Source organism: Bos grunniens, chromosome 13 (assembly GCF_055505025.1).
Source record: "Bos grunniens cultivar Pamir isolate PY7600 chromosome 13, Bosgru_T2T1.0, whole genome shotgun sequence".
Classification (NCBI taxonomy): domain Eukaryota; kingdom Metazoa; phylum Chordata; class Mammalia; order Artiodactyla; family Bovidae; genus Bos; species Bos grunniens.
Window position 1 is genome coordinate 16,582,777 of NC_141177.1, and position 18,762 is coordinate 16,601,538.

Genomic DNA, 18,762 nt, shown 5'->3' on the forward strand with positions numbered 1-18,762 from the left:
AGACACGTCGAGGCTTGACTCTGGGAGGATTGGATTCCACCCTCACTCGTGTAGCTGTTGGCCAGCTTCCGAAGAGCTATGACCAAGTTCACTCACACGTGCCTGTCCACGGAACTGCTTGTGTCAAGGCAGCTGGGCTCCCCCCATGCCCTCCCGGCTCCACCTCTGCGTAAGAGGTGAAGAGGGAGAACGACAAGCATCCAAGGTGGAAGGCACAGACCTTTAATAACCCACCCTCTTCACCCACCACTTGTGATGCTGTTGCAGGAAGGGGGATCCCTTCCTGGGCCGAGAGTGGGCTCTTGTCTAACACTCGGAAATGAATTGTCTGAGGAGACACACATGTTGACAGAGCAAGAGACTTTATTGGGAAGGGTTGCCTGGGTGGGGGCAGGAGGGTAGGAGGGCAGGAGGACTGCTCTGCCATGTGGCTTGCAGTCCTGGGTTTTATGGTGTTGGACTTACTTTCTGGGTTGTCTCTGGCCAACCACTCTGACTCAGGGTCCTTCTTGGTGGTGCATGCATTGCTCAGCCAAGATGAACTCCAGTGAGGATTCTGGGAGGTGGTGGGACACGTGATGTCTCCTTTGGACCTTTCCTGAACTCTTCCGGTTGGTGGTGGCTTCTTAGTTCTGTGTTCCTTTCCAGTACCGCCTGCGGTAAAATGTAAAATAACTCAGGCAAATAGTTGCTATGGTGCCGGGCTAGGGTGGGCAGTTTCAGTCAGTGTGTTTCCCCTGCCAGTGTTTCCTATTTCTTAGCTGTAAGTCAGTAAGCCCAGCCCACACTCAGGAGGGGAATTATATGAGGGTGGGAAAGCCAGGAAGCCGGGGGTCACTGGGGACCATCTCACAAGGCGCCCACTTCAGAGGGGCCGCAGCTGGGACACACAGGTAGACCTAAGGCTGACTCACCTTCAGATGAACCTGTGCAAAGCTGGGAGTTGGCCTCGACTCCTCATTCCATCTATCACCAAATCCTGTTAATTCAAAATCCTAAATCGTTTCCGAGTGTGACCACTCTGGACTGTCGTGGCTCCAGTCAGGCCCCCATCATGTCTCACCAGGATGTCATCACTCCATCACCATCTCCTCACTGGTCCCCCTGTATCTACTCTGCTCCTCTCTGCCCCCACCATCCCTTCCACCATCACCTGTCCCTTCCTAATAGTATTCAGAGGAGTCAAAATGCTGACTTGATGCTGTCCTCCTTTGCTGAGAATTCTTCAGAGGCTCTCCGTGATCCTCAGCATGAGACTTCTCCACAGACAACAAGATTCTGCAGGGTCTGACTCGCCCGGAACCTCGACAGCCTCACCTCACAGCACTGCTGGCTCCTCTCGGTGCCTCGAACAGGCCCTGTGCCCTCTTGACCCAGGTTTCCCACATGCTGTTCCTCTTCTGGGAACACTTTTTTTTTGTACCCTTCACCTAGTCAGACCCTCATTACCCTGGGGATATGGGCACAAGAGTCACTTCTTTGAAGAAGCTGACCCTGTCCAACCCTGACTGAGTTCAAGTCCTCTGTTGAAAACTCATCCTCTAGTCGTAGCGTGTTGCCAGGCCCACTGTGCCTTTATCTGATTGGTCGCTGTCTGTCCTTCCCTGAGACTCTTAAGTGCCATGATGGCAGGGACTGAATCTGGTTTTGCTAGCTGGAACCATTGTGCCTGTCACCAGTGGGTGCTTAAGAAACATATATTTAAGGGACTTTCCTGGTGGTTCAGTGGTTAAGAATCTGCACTTCCTTTGTAGGGGGGCACGGGTTCGATCCCTGGTTGGGGAACTAAGATCCCGCATGCCACTCAGTGCAGCCAAAACATTAAAAAAAAAAAGAAAAAAAGAAACACAGAGAATTAAAAAAAAATTAAAGTCCTTGGGAAGATAAAACTACAATTTTAAAACAGAATTCATTAGAATCATAGAATTTGGGGGCTCAAAATGGGCTCAGAAACTAGCCAGAGGAAATTAAGGTCCAGAGATGAGGAAGGGCTTTCTAGGCTGCAGAATGAGTGGAGACCAAGACAAAAAGACAGGGCCCTGGATGACCCCCTCACCTCCCACTTTCCGTCTGCCATGAGCCCCACTAACCTCCTATCACCACCTAAACTTCACCAATGGCCCCTAACAAACACTAACAGATCACCTACGTCAGTCCTCAGACCTCGGCACAAAAACTCCAGAAGCTGCTGACAAAGCCTTCCTTCAGGTAAATTCTTTTCTTAGCTCTGCAACTACCAGTTCCAAAGATGCACAGCCAGTCTGAAAACAGCCATTTCACCCCACATCAAGAACAAGCCCTGCCTTTAAAAATTCTCCATTTGGGGCATTCTCCATTCCTCGCAAGTGGAACTTTCGACCTTTTGGTTTGGCCAGGACCTAAGAGGTTCTTGGCCAGTTTCAAAAGGGAAACTGAGGCCAGAGAAGAGCAGAGACTTTTGCAAGGTCACTCAGGGAATCAGTGACAGGGCGGGGACCGGAACCCAGGCCTCTCCAGTCTCTGGCCAGCAGCCCCTGCGTCTCTACAGTAGGGTGCAAGAAGTTGGACTGGATTAACTTGAAGCTTCTTACAGGCTCTGATCTGAGGCTAATAGATTCTTCTTTGAACAGAGATTCTTCCTCAGACTGTGCTCAGCTGTGCAAATTTCTATCTCAGGTCTTTAGCCAAGAGTAACTTTCTAAGTTCTGAAATGAAAATATGGCATTCCAAAACAAATCAGCTTTCCCAGAACCAGCCAACCAACATTCCAAAAAAAAAAGAAAAAATTCCAAGCTGGTATTCAAATTAGTTGCCAACATTTAAAAACGAAAATATTTTTACATGCAAATCCAAGTTCCCACATTCTTATAGAAAAATCAGCCAATCTGGTATAATCCTGATCTTCCCCTCCAGTGTGTGACACTTGGCTAAACTAGCCAGCAGCCGTCACACTCTCGCCTGTCCACAGCTGGCCACATTGCCTGCTTCCTGTTGCCTTCCCAGGTCCTGAAGGCATTTGAATTTGGAGCCCCTGTTCCTTCGGGGTTTACAAATTCCCTCTGTAACTATTCCCCAGGTAACGGGTCACGTAGGCACTGTTTGATGCCAATAGAGACAAGTGGTGTCCTTCCAGTCCGTTCTGTGGCTGGCCAAGCAGATGGTGGTGGGGAGGGAGAGCTTGATTTAAACCATGGCTTATCTGAATCCATGTATAACAGGTCATGCTGTAAGGTACTTCCAAATTCTAATGAACTTTAATTACCTCAGAACCAGGACAGTCCATGCTTGTTTTGGTTGAGACAGATAAGAAATGACTCTAGGAAATGACTTCATAGACTTACAGGCCATCAAAATGAAATCCACATGCCATCGCATTCTGGCCAAACTGGGGACCAGGTCGGGATGGTCTTTTTGGTTTTGAAGGAAATCCATGCTGATATCAAAAGAGGGTTTGGAGGTCTGTCTTCGGGTTCTTGAGCAACGACAGTGCTCAGATAAATTGCCTTTCTATGACCCTGCCAGGAGCTGTCATCACTGCCTGCCCCATGTTTCATAATCCATGGGTGTGGGGGGAGTAGAGGGTGGGGGTGAGGGAGAGTGCTTAGAGTAACGTTAGGCCACTGAGCACTTCATCAGGAGGTGGCCCAGAGAATCTGGGCAGATACTCTTACAGAGCTCTTGGCAAGCTTCAAACTTTGGAACTTTAAAAGCAAAGGCTTTGTTCTTACCACACTTATCAGTAGTCAAATCTCAAAGCCAGCAGAAACATTAGAGTCCAGGACTATATCTCAAAGCCAATAGAAATATTAGAGTCCAGGACTATTCAATACGGGAGGGCCCTTGTATGTTTCAACTTGTCTAACTCTCCACCTTAATTGAGTAGCTTCCAACAGCACCCCAGACAAGAAGACTCAGCCAACCTTGGTGGGACATCTTTCTGATAATGGGTCAGAAGCTCTCCCTATTGAAACCTCCAGCTTCTGGCCCCAGTTTTATCCTCAAAGTCAGGACCATGCTTATGCCCTTCTTCATCTATGTATATTGAGCATCACTATATTTACTCTCTCATCACCAGGCTACACTGTTCCAGGTCATCCTTCCTGGGAGACCTTGATAGAAAGACCTAGCTTCTCCCCTACACTTGGCCCATGCCTCTCTCCAGCATCTTTTCACAACAGCTATGACTTTAAGAGGACACAGCTCTTGCTCTATGATTTCTAGAGAAGAACGGCTGAGTCCAGCTGTACCACATTTCAGGTTGACATGCCCAGAATTTGCACAAAGTGTTCCATATTGGTTAACAGCTTTTATTTACTTAACAAATACTCTTGTAGTTCAGCTTACTTTAGTAATATTCATTAAATCCCCATAATCCTAGGTGGTGCTAGTGGTAAAGAACCCGCCTGCCAATGCAGAAGACCTAAGAGATGTGTGTTCAATCCCTGGGTGGAGAAGATCCCATGGAGAAGGAAATGGCAACTCACTCCAGTATTCTTGTCTGGACAATCCCACGGACAGAGGAGACTGGTGGGCTATAGACCATTGGGTTGCAAAGAGTCGGGCATGACTGAAGTGACTTACAGCAGAGCAAATCATCATCCCCAGTGTACAGATGATGGAGCTGAGACACAGAAAAGTAAAGTCACTTGGCCAAGGTGTCACTTAAGTTGGGAGATTGGGATTCAAACTCAGATCCTTGGAGTTTGGAGCTGAAGCTCCTAACTTCCCTGTGCTGCTTCTCCATGACGTTTGTTCATGTTAAGCTTGAGAAGAAAGATCTCCAGGGAGGTCTGGAAATCTACATCATCCTGATAAGGTCAGCCTCACCCTAAGATGTGAAGCGACTTATCTAAAGTCACTCCATTCTGCAGTGATGGAGTTGGGACCTCAACTGGTTTCAAGTCCAGGGCTCAAACTGTGGAAAATTCTTCAAGAGATGGGAATACCAGACCACCTGACCTGCCTCCTGAGAAATCTGTATGCAGGTCAAGAAGCAACAGTTAGAACTGGACATGGAACAACAGACTGGTTCCAAATTGGGAAAGGAGTATGTCAAGGCTGTATATTGTCACCCTGCTTATTTAACTTATATGCAGAGTATATCATGCTCAATTCTGGGCTGGATGAAGCCCAAGCTGGAATCAAGATTGCCGGGAGAAGCATCAATAACCTCAGATATACAGATGACACCACTCTATGGCAGAAAATGAAGAACTAAAGAACCTCTTGAAAGTGAAAGAGGAGAGTGAAAAAGTTGGTTTAAAACTCAACATTCAAAAAATGAAGATCATGGCATCTGGTCCCATCACTCCATGGCAAATAGATGGAGAAATGGTGGAAACAGTGGCAGCCTTTATTTCCTTGGGCTCCAAAATCACTGCAGATGGTGACTGCAGCCATGAAATCAAAAGACACTTGCTCCTTGGAAGAAAAGTTATGACCGACCTAGACAGCATATTAAAAAGCAGAGACATTACCAACAAAGGTCTGTCTAGTCAAAGCTATGGTTTTTTCAATAGTCATGTACAGATGTGAGAGTTGGACTAGAAAGTTGAGCACCAAAGAATTGATACTTTTGAACTGTGGTGTTGGAGAAGACTCTTGAGAGTCCCTTGGACTGCAAGGAGATCCAAGCAGTCCATCCTAAAGGAAATCAGTCCTGAATATTCATTGGAAGGACTGATGATGAAGCTGAAATTCCAGTACTTTGGCCACCTGATGTGAAGAACTGACTCACTGGAAAAGACCCTGATGCTGGGAATGATTGAAGGCGGGAGGAGAAGGGGATGATAGAGGATGAGATGATGTGATGGCATCACCAACTCGATGGATGTGAGTTTGAGTAAGCTCTGGGAGTTGGTGATGGATAGGGAAGCCTGGCATGGTGCAGTCCATGGGGTCGCAGAGTCGGACACGGCTGAGCAACTGAACTGAACTGAACTGAGAGCATGCTGTGTGCACTTATCAGATTCAATCTTACCTAGGGAAGTGAAATGCGTTCTAAACTGGCTTTGAGCCCACATGCATATATAACACACCACAGTTAACCCAGTGGGTTCCTGAGCCAGGGAGAGGAGAACTACCCAGCTTAGGCTTCTGATAGTTTGAAAGTGCCCATGTTAGAACATACATGGAGACCTCATTCATTCATAGTCCATTAATTCAGAAGGCATCATGGTCTCTGTTGGGTTGAAATGCATATTACATTAATCCAAAGATGGGCAAACTTTGGTAAAGGGTCAGAGAGTAAGTATGTTGAGAAAGTCAGTCATCCGTTGCCTAGTGATTGTTTTGTTGTTGTTGTTAAGGTGTACCAATCCTTTTAAAAAATAATTAATTTTTGGCTGCACTGGGTCTTTGGTACTTTGCACAGGCTTTCTCTAGTTTCAGCAAACAGGGGCTACTCTGTTGCAGTGCATGGGGTTCTCACTACAGTGGTTTCTCATGGATAGAGGCTCTAGGGTTCATGGGCTTTGGTCACATACAGGCTTTGATAATTGTGGCACACTGGTTTAGCTGATCTGCGGCATGTGGAATCTTCCTGGATTGGGGATTGAACCCATGTCTCCTGCACTGGCAGGCAGATTCTTATCCACTGTGCCACCAGGAAGTCTCAGGCTGGTGATTCTTGCACAGTTGCACAAAAGTGTTCCTGGGACATTTCCTTACAGGAAGGTAAGGAGCTCTCATAGCCAGTGTTGGGCAAAGCACTTGTTTGCAAATATCTTTTCCCTGCGAACAGGCTTGATGTGTATGTCTTTGTGCTGCTTGAGTGGCACCTGGCCAACCCCACCGCTTCTATCTGTTCCTGGGGAGAGGGAACAGGGTCCTCCCCCTGCAGCATGAGAGGGGAGCAGGCAGACCATCTTTCTGTGTCAGCTGCAGGATAGGACCTGCTGACCATGGGAACCAGTGCTCACTCTTAAAGCAGACTTTGCTCTCTTCTCTCTGTGAGTCAAGCATCATTCCATCTAATCTAATGCCTATGTGAGTCATGTCTTACTTGGTGACTCCAACACCTGAAACCATACACTTTAAATTTCTTATTATTGTGAATTCCCTGGCAGTCCAGTGGTTAGGGCTGTCACTGTGAGGGCCTAGGTTCTATGCCTGATGGTGCTGTGCTGTGCCTAGTCACACAGTTGTGTCTGACTCTTTGTGACCCCATGGACTGTAGCCCGCCAGGCTTCTCTGTCCATGGGGATTCTCTGGGCAAGAATACGGGGGTGAGTTGCCATGCCCTCCTCCAGGGGATCTTCCCAACCAAGGGATCGAATCCAGGTCTCCCGCATTGCAGGCAGATTCTTTACTGACTGAGCCACATCCCTGGTTGGGGAACTAAAATCCCACAAGCCATGATGTGTGGTCAGTAAAAAAATAAGCAAATTTCTTAGTACCTGACTTTTAACTGAGGTATTCAGACGTTTAATGTGATTACTGACATGCTCAGATTTTAACATATCATCTTGCTATTTGTTTTCTACATGTCTCCTCTATTCTTTGCTCTATTTTTTTCCCTTTAACTGCCTCCTTTTGGAATAATTGAATAATTTTAATGATTTCATTGCATCTCCTTTGCTTATTAGCTACATACAGTTCTTCAGTATTTTCATGGCTGTTTTAAACTTTCTAGTGTATATCTTTATCTTATCACTTTTTACCCTCAAGTGCCATTATGTCACAAATACTATGATCCTTTTAATCTCATCTCTCCTCCTTCTGACTTCATGCTATTGTTGTCATATTTTTTGTCATATATATATATTGTTGTCATATATTTTGCTTTCTTGTACATCATAAAACTAAGTAGATTATTATTTTTGTTTAAACAGTCAATTATCTTTTAAGGACATTTAAATTATAAGAAAAATTATATACTCCCCCATGGAGTTATTTTCAGTGCTCTCCGTTCCTTTGTGTAGATCCAGATTTGTATCTTGGTATCGTTTTTCTTCAGTCTGAAAACCCTCCTTTAACAGTTCTTATTGTTCAGGTCTACTGGTGATGAATTATTTCAGCTTTTGTTGCTTTGAAAACATTTTCCTTTCATCTTCATCTTTCTCTCTTTTTAAAAACAAAGTAAAACTGACTTACACTATTAAATTAGTTTCAGGGGTACAATATCATGGTTCAGTATTTTTATAATTACAAAGTGGTCATCATGAAAAGTCTAGTTACCATTAGTCGCCATCAAAGTTTTTCCAAAATTATTGACTATATTCCCTGTGCTACACATTACATGACTTATATTTAGTTTGTAACTGAAGTTTGTACCTCTTAATCTCCCTCACCTGTTTCATACACCACTCCTGGCAAACATCAGTTTGAGCTCTGTATCTCTGGGTCTGTTTCTGCTTTGTGATGTTTGTTTTGTTTTTTAGGTTGCACATATAAGTAAAGTCATATGATACTTGTCTTCTTCTGGCTTATTTCACTTGGTATAATACCCTCTAGGTCCACCCATGGTGTCACACATGGCAAGATTTTTTTTTATATAGCTTAGTAATATTTCATTATGTGCATATACCTCATTTTTATCCATTCATCTGTTGATGGGCACTTAAGTTGCTTCCATATCTTGGCTGTTGGCAATAATGCTGCAGTGAAGCTGCTGCTGCTGCTGCTAAGTCGCTTCAGTCGTGTCCGACGCTGTGCGACCCCAACATAGGGGCACATAAATCTTTTCGAATTAGTGCTTTTGTTTTCTTCAGAAAAATACCCAGAAGTGGAACTGCTGGATCATACAACACTTCTATTTTTACTTTTTTTGAGGATTCTCCATACCGCTTTCCGTAGTGGCTGTACTCATTTGCATTCCTACCAACACTGCATGAGTGTTCCTCTTCTCCAGTTCCTCACCAACCCTTGTTATTTCTTGTATTTTTGGCAATAGCCACTCTGACAGGTATGATACCATATCTCATTATTGCTTGATTTGCATTTTCCTGATGATTAGTGGTATTGAGCATATTTTCATGTATCTGCTGGTCATTTGTGTGCCTTCTTTGGAAAAAAAGGTATATTCAGGTATATAAGCCCATTTAAAAAAAAAAAAAGGGTTGTTCGTTCTATAAAACTCTTACAGGAAAATATAGGCAGAACACTCGATGACATAAATCAAAGCAAGATCCTCTATGATCCACCTCTTAGAGTAATGGAAATAAAAACAAAAGTAAACAAGTGGAACCTAATCAAACTTAAAAGCTTTTGCACAGCAACGGAAACTATAAGCAAGGTGAAAAGCCCTCAGAATGGGAAAAAATAATAGCAAATGAAACAACTGACAAAGGATTAATTTCCAAAATACACAAGCAGCTCATACAGCTCAATACCAGAAAAACAAACCCAATCAAAAAGTGGGGAAAAGACCTAAACAGACCTTTCTCCGAAACAGACGGCTAACAAACACATGAAAAGATGCTCAACATAGCTCATTATTAGAGGAATACAAATCAAAACTACAATGAGATATCACCTCCACTGGTCAGAATGGCCTCCATCAAAAAGTCTACAAACAATAAATTCTGGAGACTTTATGGAGAAAAGGGACCACTCTTGCACTGTTGGTGGGAATGTAAATTGATACAGCCACTATGGAAGACGGTATGGAGATTCCTTTAAAAACTAGGAATAAAACCACCATATTATCCAGCAATCCCACTCCTAGGCATATACGCTGAGGAAACCAAAATTGAAAGAGACACGTGTATCCCATTGTTCATTGCAGCACTATTTATAATAGCTGGAACATGGAAGCAACCTAGATGTCCATTGACAGATGAATGGAGAAAGAAGTTTGGTACATATTCACAATGAAATATTACTCAGCCATAAAAAGGAATGCAGTCCGTTCTAATGAGCTGGATGAACCTAGAGCCTATTATACACAGTGAACTAAGTCAGAAAGAGAAAGATATATATCATATTCTAATGCATAGATACCGGAGAAGGCAATGGCTCCCCACTCCAGTACTCTTGCCTGGAAAATCCCATGGACGGAGGAGCCTGGTAGGCTGCAGTCCATGGGGTCGCTAAGAGTCGGGCACGACTGAGCGACTTCACTTTCACTTTTCACTTTCATGCATTGGAGAAGGAAATGGCAACCCACTCCAGTATTCTTGCCTGGAGAATCCCAGGGACAGAGGAGCCTAGTGGGCTGCCGTCTATGGGGTCGCACAGAGTTGGACACGACTGAAGCGACTTAGCAGCAGCAGCAGCAATGCATAGATACGGAATCTAGAAAAATGGTACTGAGGAATTTATTTGCAGAACAGCAATGGAGAAACAGACATAGAGAATAGACTTATGGACATGGGGAGAGGGGAGGAGAGAGTGAGATATATGGAAAGAGTAACATAGAAACTTACATTACCATGCGTAGAATAGATAGCCAATGGGAATTTGCTATATGTCTCAGGAAACTCAAACAGGGGCTCTGTCTCAACCTAGAGGGGTGGGTGGGGAGGGAAATGGGAGCGGGGTTCAAAAGGGAGGGGATATATGTATACCTATGGCTGATTCATGTTGGTATTTGGCAGGAAACAACAAAATTCTGTAAAGCAATTATCCTTCAATTAAAAATAAATAAAATTAAAAATTATATATATATAAAGAAAAAAAAAGGCTTGTTTGTCTTTTTGATGCGAGTTTATTTTGATGCGAGTATTAACCCCCTTTGGCTATATGGTTCACACATATGTTCTCCAACTCAGGCTTTTTTTTTTCTTTTAAACTTTTTATTTTATATTGGAATATAGCCAATTAACAACATTGTGATAGATTCAGGTGGACAGTCAAGGGACTCAGTCATACATATACATATATCCATGCTCCTCCAAACTCCCCTCCCATCTAGGCTGCCACATGACACTGAGCAGAGTTCCCTGTGCTGTACAGCAAGACCTTGCTGGTTATCCATTTTAAATACAGCACTGTGTTCAGTCAATTCCTAACTCCCTAACTACCCCTTCCCCCCGACCTATCCCCTGCCACCACAACCATAAGTACATTCTCTAAGTCTGTGAGTTTGTTTTGTAAATAAGTTCATTTGTACCATTCCTTATTAGATTCCACATGTAAGGGACGTCATACACGCTGTTTCTCACTTATTTCACTCAGTATGACAGTCTCTAGGTCCATTCATGTTGCTGCAAATGGCATTATTCCATTCTTTTTAATGGCTGAGTAATATTCCATTGTGTGTATGTACCACATCTTCTTTATCCATTCCTGTTGTTGGACATTTAGGTTGCTTCTAGGTCTTGGCTATTGTAAACAGTGCTGCAGTGAACACTGGGGTGCATGTATCCTTTTAGACCATGTTTTCCTCTAGATATATGCCCAGGAGTCTCCCACTCAAGTTTTTAAAAAATGTCCTCTTTGATTTTTTCAACAATCCATCATTTGCTTGCTTATTTATTTAGGCTGCACCACACGGCATGTGGAACTTCCCCAACCAGGGATCAAACTAAAACCCTACAGTGGGTGACCTACCTGAGGGTGCGGGTCCTGGTTACACTGCATCTTCACCCCTCCTGCCGTCTTGTTGTAGTTCTCTACGTCTTTAGTTGTGGAGAACCTATTCTGCTAGCCTTCAAGTTGTTCTCATAAAGAGTTGCTCTCTAAATAGTTGTAATTTTGGTATGTCTGTGGGGGGAGCTGAGTTCAGGGTCCTCCTACTCCACCACCTTGGCCACACTATCCATTTTTGAGGGATGTTTTTGCTAAACACAGAATTACAGACTTTCCCTCCGTAATGGGGGGACTTTTCAACACATTAAAGATGTCATGGCATTCCTTTCTGGCTTGCATAGCTTATGACGAGAAGTCTGCTGCTATTCTGATATTTGTTCCTCGGTGTATGTTTCTTTTGATTCATTCTCAGTGGTTTATCAATTTGACTATGATGTGTCTTAGGATGTAAGTTTTTTTTTTTTTTCCATATGTATTCTTGTTGAGGACTACTGAGTTTCTTGGGTCTATGCCTTTATCGTTTTCATCATATTTGGAGAACGGTCATTATTTTTTCAAGTATGTTTTCCTTTTCTCTCTCTCATCTCCTTCTGGTATGTATTTTTGATACTTGGTATTGTTTCACAGCCTCTTCTGTTCATTCCTTTAAAAGTATTTTGTCTTTGTGCTTCATTTTGAATATCTATTTCTGGGCCTTCAATTTCACTGGTATTTTCTTCTGTGTGATCACTTGTGTCTGACTGTTTGTGACCCCCATGGACTGTAGCCCACCAGGCTCCACTATCCATGGATTTTTGAGGCAAGAATGCTGAAACAGGTTGTCATTTCCTACTCCAGGGTATCTTTCCGACCTAGGGATCAAACCTGCATCTCCTGCGTTCCCTGCATTGGCAGGTGGATTCTTTACCACTAAGCCACCTGGGAAGCCCCCATTCTTCTGGGAGGGTCTAATTTCTTCTGCTGTCAATCCTATTCAGTTTATTTTAATTTCAGATATTTCACATATCATCTCCAAAATTTGACTTGGATTTTTAAAAAAGTATATGCCCTATGCCTTTCCTCATTACGTTCATGCTTTCCTTTACATATCCTTATGTGTTTATAATATTATCTGTTAAGGTCTTTGTCAGCTAATCCTATCATCTGTGTCATTCTGGATCTGTGGAATTATTTTTCTCCTGACTCTGATCATGTTTCTAATGCTTTGCCTGGTGAATTTGTTTTGCACCAAACATAATAAATTTTAACATTGTTGAGTGTTGGGTTTTGTTGTATTTCTTTAAACATGCTGGACTTTGTTCTGACAAGCAGTTAAGTTGCTTGCAGATCAGTCTGAGGATTAATACTGAGCTTGTTTTATGGCAGGCCAAAAGCAACCTTTACCCTAGGATTACTTGAGCCCCACTTCAAAGGCATGACCTTTGCAGGACTCTATCTATCACCGTGTGTTAGAATGTCCCTTCTCTGGCTGGCAGAGACTTCAACTATTCCCAGAACTATGGGAACCCTGGGAATTACTTGGCATGCAACTTTCTCTTTTTTCTTTCCCTGGTCGCATGGAGTTTAATTCCATGTCCTGATCAGAACTCACCTAGGGGTCCAGGAAACCCTGTGGGATTTTCTGAGCTCTATCTCTGTGCAGCTACCTTCTCTGTTATGTTGTTCAGTTGTTCAGTCACTCAGCTGTGTCGACTCTTTGTGACCCCATGGACTACAGCACGCCAGGCTTTCCTGTCCTTCACCATCTCCCGGAGCTTGCTCAAATTCATGTCCATCGAGTTGGTGATGCCATCCAATCATCTCATCCTCTGTCGATCCCTTCTCCTCCTGCCTTCAATCTTTCCCAGCATCAGGGCCTTCTTCAATGAGTCGACTCTGCATCAGGTGGCCCAAGTATTGGAGCCTCAGCTTTAGCATCAGTCCTTCCAATGAATATTCAGGGTTGATTTCTTTTAGGATGGACTGGTTTGATCTCCTTGCAGTCCAAGGGACTCTCAAGAGTCTTCTCCAACACCACAGTTCGAAAGCATCATTTCTTCAGCACTCAGCCTTCTTTATAGTCCAACTCACACATTCATATTTGATTACTGGAAAAACCATAGCTTTGACTATACAGACCTTTGTCAGCAAAGTGATGTTTCTGCTTTTTAATATGCTGTCTAGGTTTGTCATAGCTTTTCTTCCAAGGAGCAAGGGTCTTTTAATTTCATGGCAACAGTCACCGTCTATAGTGATTTTGGAGCCCAAGAAAATACCTGTTGCATGTCCATGTAAATTTTAGCTGCCTCGGCCTTCCTGTACCCCTACCTCTGTCTCTTCAATTCAGTGATACAGTGGGTGTCAGTTTCCCCATCTCTGTGCTGAAGGTTGGAGGCATCCTAAATGAGTAAGATTGGTAATCACCCCTTCCTGTGCATTTCCTGTTTCTCAGGGAGTCACAGCCTGTGCTTCCTGATGTCCAATGTCTAAAAACATTTGTTTTATGTATTTCATCTGCTTTTCTGGTTGTTTATAGTGAAAGGCAAATCCCACGCACTTAATCCTTCATGGGTGGAACAGAAAATCTCTATCCTAGTTGTTTTCACCATTGGTTTATACTTTAAAATATCATTTATTTAATAGATGGTGGTTTCATTAAAAGTTGTTAGAGACAGTTTAAGAAAATTGTGTTGGAAGTTAGTTCATGAATATTTTTGAGTTTTACAATTCTGTCAGGAAGTCTGGCTCTGTGAAGATTTTGTGAAAAGTTGAACTAGGCAAAGATCTTCAAGGTTAACTTGAATTGATCAAGACACAATGCATTACTTAACCTTTAAATTTGTTTTCTTAAAGCATTCAAGATCTTGACAAGGATGCCAAAACCATTCAAGGGGAAAAAAATAATCTCTTTGGCAGATGGTCCTGGGTGAGATAAATGGATATCCACATGCAAGAGTGAAGTTGAACTCTCACCTCACACCATACACAAAAATTAACTAAAAATGCAGCAGTGACTTAAATATAAGAGCTGAAAGTATAAAATTCTAGAAGAAATCATCTGTCTCAATATCCTGATGATTTTCTCTGGAAAACCCTAATATAGCAGTTCTCATCCACTACTCATGGATATGTACATGGTGCCACCACTGTGGAAAAGCATTTGGTGGTTCTTCAATTAGTTAACAGAGAAGGCAATGGCACCCCACTCCAGTACTCTTGCCTGGAAAATCCCATGGATGGAGGAGCCTGGTAGGCTGCAGTCCATGGGGTCGCTAAGAGTCGGACACGACTGAGCGACTTCACTTTCACTTTTCACTTTCATGCATTGGAGAAGGAAATGGCAACCCACTCCAGTGTTCTTGCCTGGAGAATCCCAGGGACAGGGGAGCCTGGTGGGCTGCTGTCTATGGGGTCGCACAGAGTCGGACATGACTGACGTGACTTAGCAGCAGCAGCAGCAATTAGTTAAACAGAGTTGTCATATGGCCCAGGATTTCCACTCCGAAGTATACTGCCAGAAGAATTGAAAATAGGTGTTCAAACAAAAATTTGTACAAGAATATTCATGGCAACACCACTGACAATAGCCAAAAGGTAAAAAACAACTCAAATGTTTGTTGACTGATAAATATTGATGAATATGTGGCATATCTATACAATATTATTCAACCATAAAAAAATAAAATTCTGATAAATGCTATAACATGAACGTTGAAAACACTATGCTGAATGGACAAAACCAGACACAAAGATCACACAATGTATAATTCTATTTACATTATAAGTATCCAGGATAGGCAATGTCATAAAGACAAAAAAGCAAACTAGTGGTTGCCAGGGGCTTGGCACAGGGGCTTCCCTTGTGGCTTAGCTGGTAAAGAATCTGCTTGCAATGTGGGAGACCTGGGTTCAATCCCTGGGTTGGGAAGATCCCCTGGAGAAGGGAAAGGCTACCCACTCCAGTATTCTGGCCTGGAGAATTCCATGGACTGTATAGTCCATGGAGTCGCAGAGAGTCAGACACGACTGAGCGACTTGCACTCACAGGGGCTTGGAATTAGGAGTGACTGCTTAATGACTATGGAGTTTCCTTTTGAGGGGTGAAGATATTCTAAAACTAAGCTGTGATGGTTGCACAATATCATGAATGTATTAAATACCAATGAATCATACACTTTTAAAATGGCTAAAATGGTTAATTTATATCATGTGCATTTTACTACAATTAAAAAATGTGTTCAAGTACACAGAGAAGGATGATTCTTGAAATTACTAAGAAACAAATTAAAGATACGGAAGTGAACTTTTTAAGTTAAAAAAAAAAAAAACAGTGAATGAAGAATTAGAGGGCGTAAAATAAATCACGTGTGTAACCGTAAGGAAATGGCAACCCACTCCAGTGTTCTTGCCTGGAGAATCCCATGGACAGAGGAGCCTGGCGTGGGCCACATGTAGTCCATGGGTCACAAAGTCAGACATGACTTAGTGACTAAACAACAACCACTGTTACAATAAACAGGCAGGCTTATAGAGAATTACAATCACAAAGCAACTTTATTTTTGTCTCCTACTCTCCCTTAAAATCCAACTTGAGACTAGTGTATCCCTTAATTCTAGAAGAAAACTCGGGCCTCTGCAACTTCTCTTCAGTCATGTCCAACTCTTTGTGACCCCATGGACTGCAGCGATGACAGACCTCCCCATCTTTCACTATCTCCTGGAGTTTGCTCCACTTCCTTAGTGCATCTTAGTATCATCCTGTAGTCACATTTGGGGCTTCTCAGGTGGCACAGTGGTAAAGAACCTGCCTGCCAATGCAAGAGACACAAGAGATGCCGGTTCGATTTCTGGGTCGGGAAGATCCCCTGGAGAAGGAAATGGCAACCCACTCCAGTATTCTTGCCTGGAAAATTCCATGGACAGAGGAGCCTGGCAGGCTACAGTTCATGGGGTTGTAAAGAGTCAGACATGACTGAGCATGCACACACACACACAGTCACACTTAAGGTGTGTAACAGTCTCAGTTCAGAAATTTAAATGTCCAATTCGGTTATAATCAAAATGGCTTATCACTTGAAGTTGAGGCTTCTCTAGGCCAGCTGCAGACTGGAAGCCAGCATTAGGGAACTGAGGTCTTGCTTGTGTACTAAGGTTTCTGACCCTTCCAGGGATAGGGCCGTGGGAGTGAGGAAATGAAGGCAAAGCAGGAACAATATCCTGAGTTGAGGTGTTGTGGTAACTGGACCCTGACCTGGCAAGAGTTTTAACTGTGTCTTTCTCCCGTGGACTCCTCCTGCACCCCTCAGGGCAGCTTCTCCCTCCCAGTCCTGCCATCTTCATGCCCAGAGATCCCTCAGGAGTGATGCCCACCCTGTGGCTCTGCTTTCTGCTCCTTTGTCCGCACTGTGAGCCGAAGTTCACCTCCTGGAGGAAACCCTTGCCTCTTGTTCAGGCTCTGAGATGACACGTGTCGGTTTCCTTACACGCACACAGCCTACATCCGGTCCTAGGGAGGTATGCACACACCCCCTCTCCCGCTCTGCCCCATCCAGGCTCCAGGAGTAGAGGCCATACTCACCTCTGTCATCTGCTCCATCATCAAAGCACGCAGCCAGACACAGGTAGCTCATCCTTTAGATTTTTCCAGGCTGGGGTCTGTGTAGTCCACTGGATTGTCACCCTACAGGGGATGCTCATTAAGTTTCCAACCAGGCCCCCTTTCCTTGGCCTTGAGGTGAGGGGCAGCTGACACCCACTACTCTCCCTGAGGAGACTCAAAACACACGAATGGCTCTTTCAAAGTCACACCAAGAACTCTCCTCCTTCTCCTCTAACTCTTCTTTTACACCTTCAGTGTGGGTTAGGGAGTTAAAGAGGGCTTCAGGTTTTTGACTATCTCCATTATAAATTCAGAGTATGTAGTGTCTTCCAAAAGACATGTATTTTAACACTTTGTTACACGCACATTTAAATAAGTACAACCATTATTGAATACAGTTAACAGCCACTGTTGAGCCCCTAATTTGTCCCAGACATGGTATTAGGCCCTATTTTACATCTCATTTAAAGTCGGAAAGACTGATGCTGAAGCTGAAGCTCCAATATTTTGGCCACCTGATGCAAAAAGCCAACTCATTAGAAAAGACTCTGGTGCTGGGAAAGACTGAGGCAAAAGGAAAGGGGGGGGGGCGGCAGAGGAGGAGAGTGCAATGGACATGAGCTCTAGGAGACAGTGAAGGACAGGGAAGCCTGGTGTGCTGCAACTCACGGGATGTCAAAAGATCTAGACATGCCTTAGCAACTGAACAACATTTAAAGATATTAACAGTTTAAATTCACTGAAAGTTATTAATAGTTATAATTACCTTGATTTATCAATTTCATGAGTTCCCACAGATAACTGGCATTAAAAAATCTACAGAGTGAGGTGGTATTAATAAGATTCTCAGTAGGAAGAAATATTTCGAAACCCTAGTTGCAGAACTGTAGATCTGGAAATGATGGCAAAGGTTATTCAACCTTACTCATTGCCCTTAAGCAGCAGCTGAGGTCCCGAGAGGCTGAGGGACGTGCCCAAGGTCATCAGAGTGACAGGAGATTGGAAGATGGGGGCTGCCATTTGCTGCAGCTCTTGTTTGTGAAAAGCATTAGATACATTCTGATGCATACTGCTAATTTTAATATTTATCAAACCAGTGGTAGAAATGACTTCTTAATGCAAAATAACTATTTCAGAGTCTTAAAAAATTGAACAATCTGGGCTTTCAACACGAGATAAAGCTGTGAGAATCCTAATCTACTGTACAGGAGAATAATGGATTCTTAATTGAATCTGTGCCTCAGAGTGGAAGAATGGTTTTTAAATGGAAAATCTCACAGAGGTGGTGATGAGAAATGAGTTTAGCTAGATGAATGACCTCAAGAGAAAGTAAGATAGCAAAGCCAGGATGGAGAGCGGCTTTTTCTTAAAGATTTCAAATAAACCAAATACAGGCAGTTTGTACCCAGATAGTGAACTACCGTGCTTACTCTCATCTTCCTAGTCTTGGCACTGTCTCATGTTCTGACCTTTATTGGCTACAGTACCCCAGGGTTTCACAGATATTTCTTAAGAAATAAGTATATATGGTATAATGATGATATTATTACTCTATCAAGTACTGTTGGCAACCCAGGACATGCCATTCAGCATTCTCAGACTTCAGTCCTGCGTTCATTTCCTCGGACACAACAAATCATATGCTTCAGGGCTGGCAGGGTGTCTAGAAATAATTTCAACCAATACAATTCAAAGATGGGAAAACTGAGGCCCAGAGAGGAAAGTAACTTGCC

The 18,762-nt window shown here is 43.4% G+C and overlaps 1 protein-coding gene across 1 annotated transcript in view; it reads right to left on the minus strand.

Moving 5' to 3' along the window:
- Positions 1-345: 345 nt before the first annotated feature.
- RPRD1B (regulation of nuclear pre-mRNA domain containing 1B) overlaps positions 346-18,762 on the minus strand; it is a 77,003-nt gene continuing 58,586 nt past the window's right edge. The window contains exon 7 of the mRNA XM_086330877.1: positions 346-654. Coding sequence (XP_086187003.1) covers positions 529-654 — 126 coding nt within the window. The 3' untranslated portion in view covers positions 346-528. The remainder of the gene's footprint in view (positions 655-18,762) is intronic.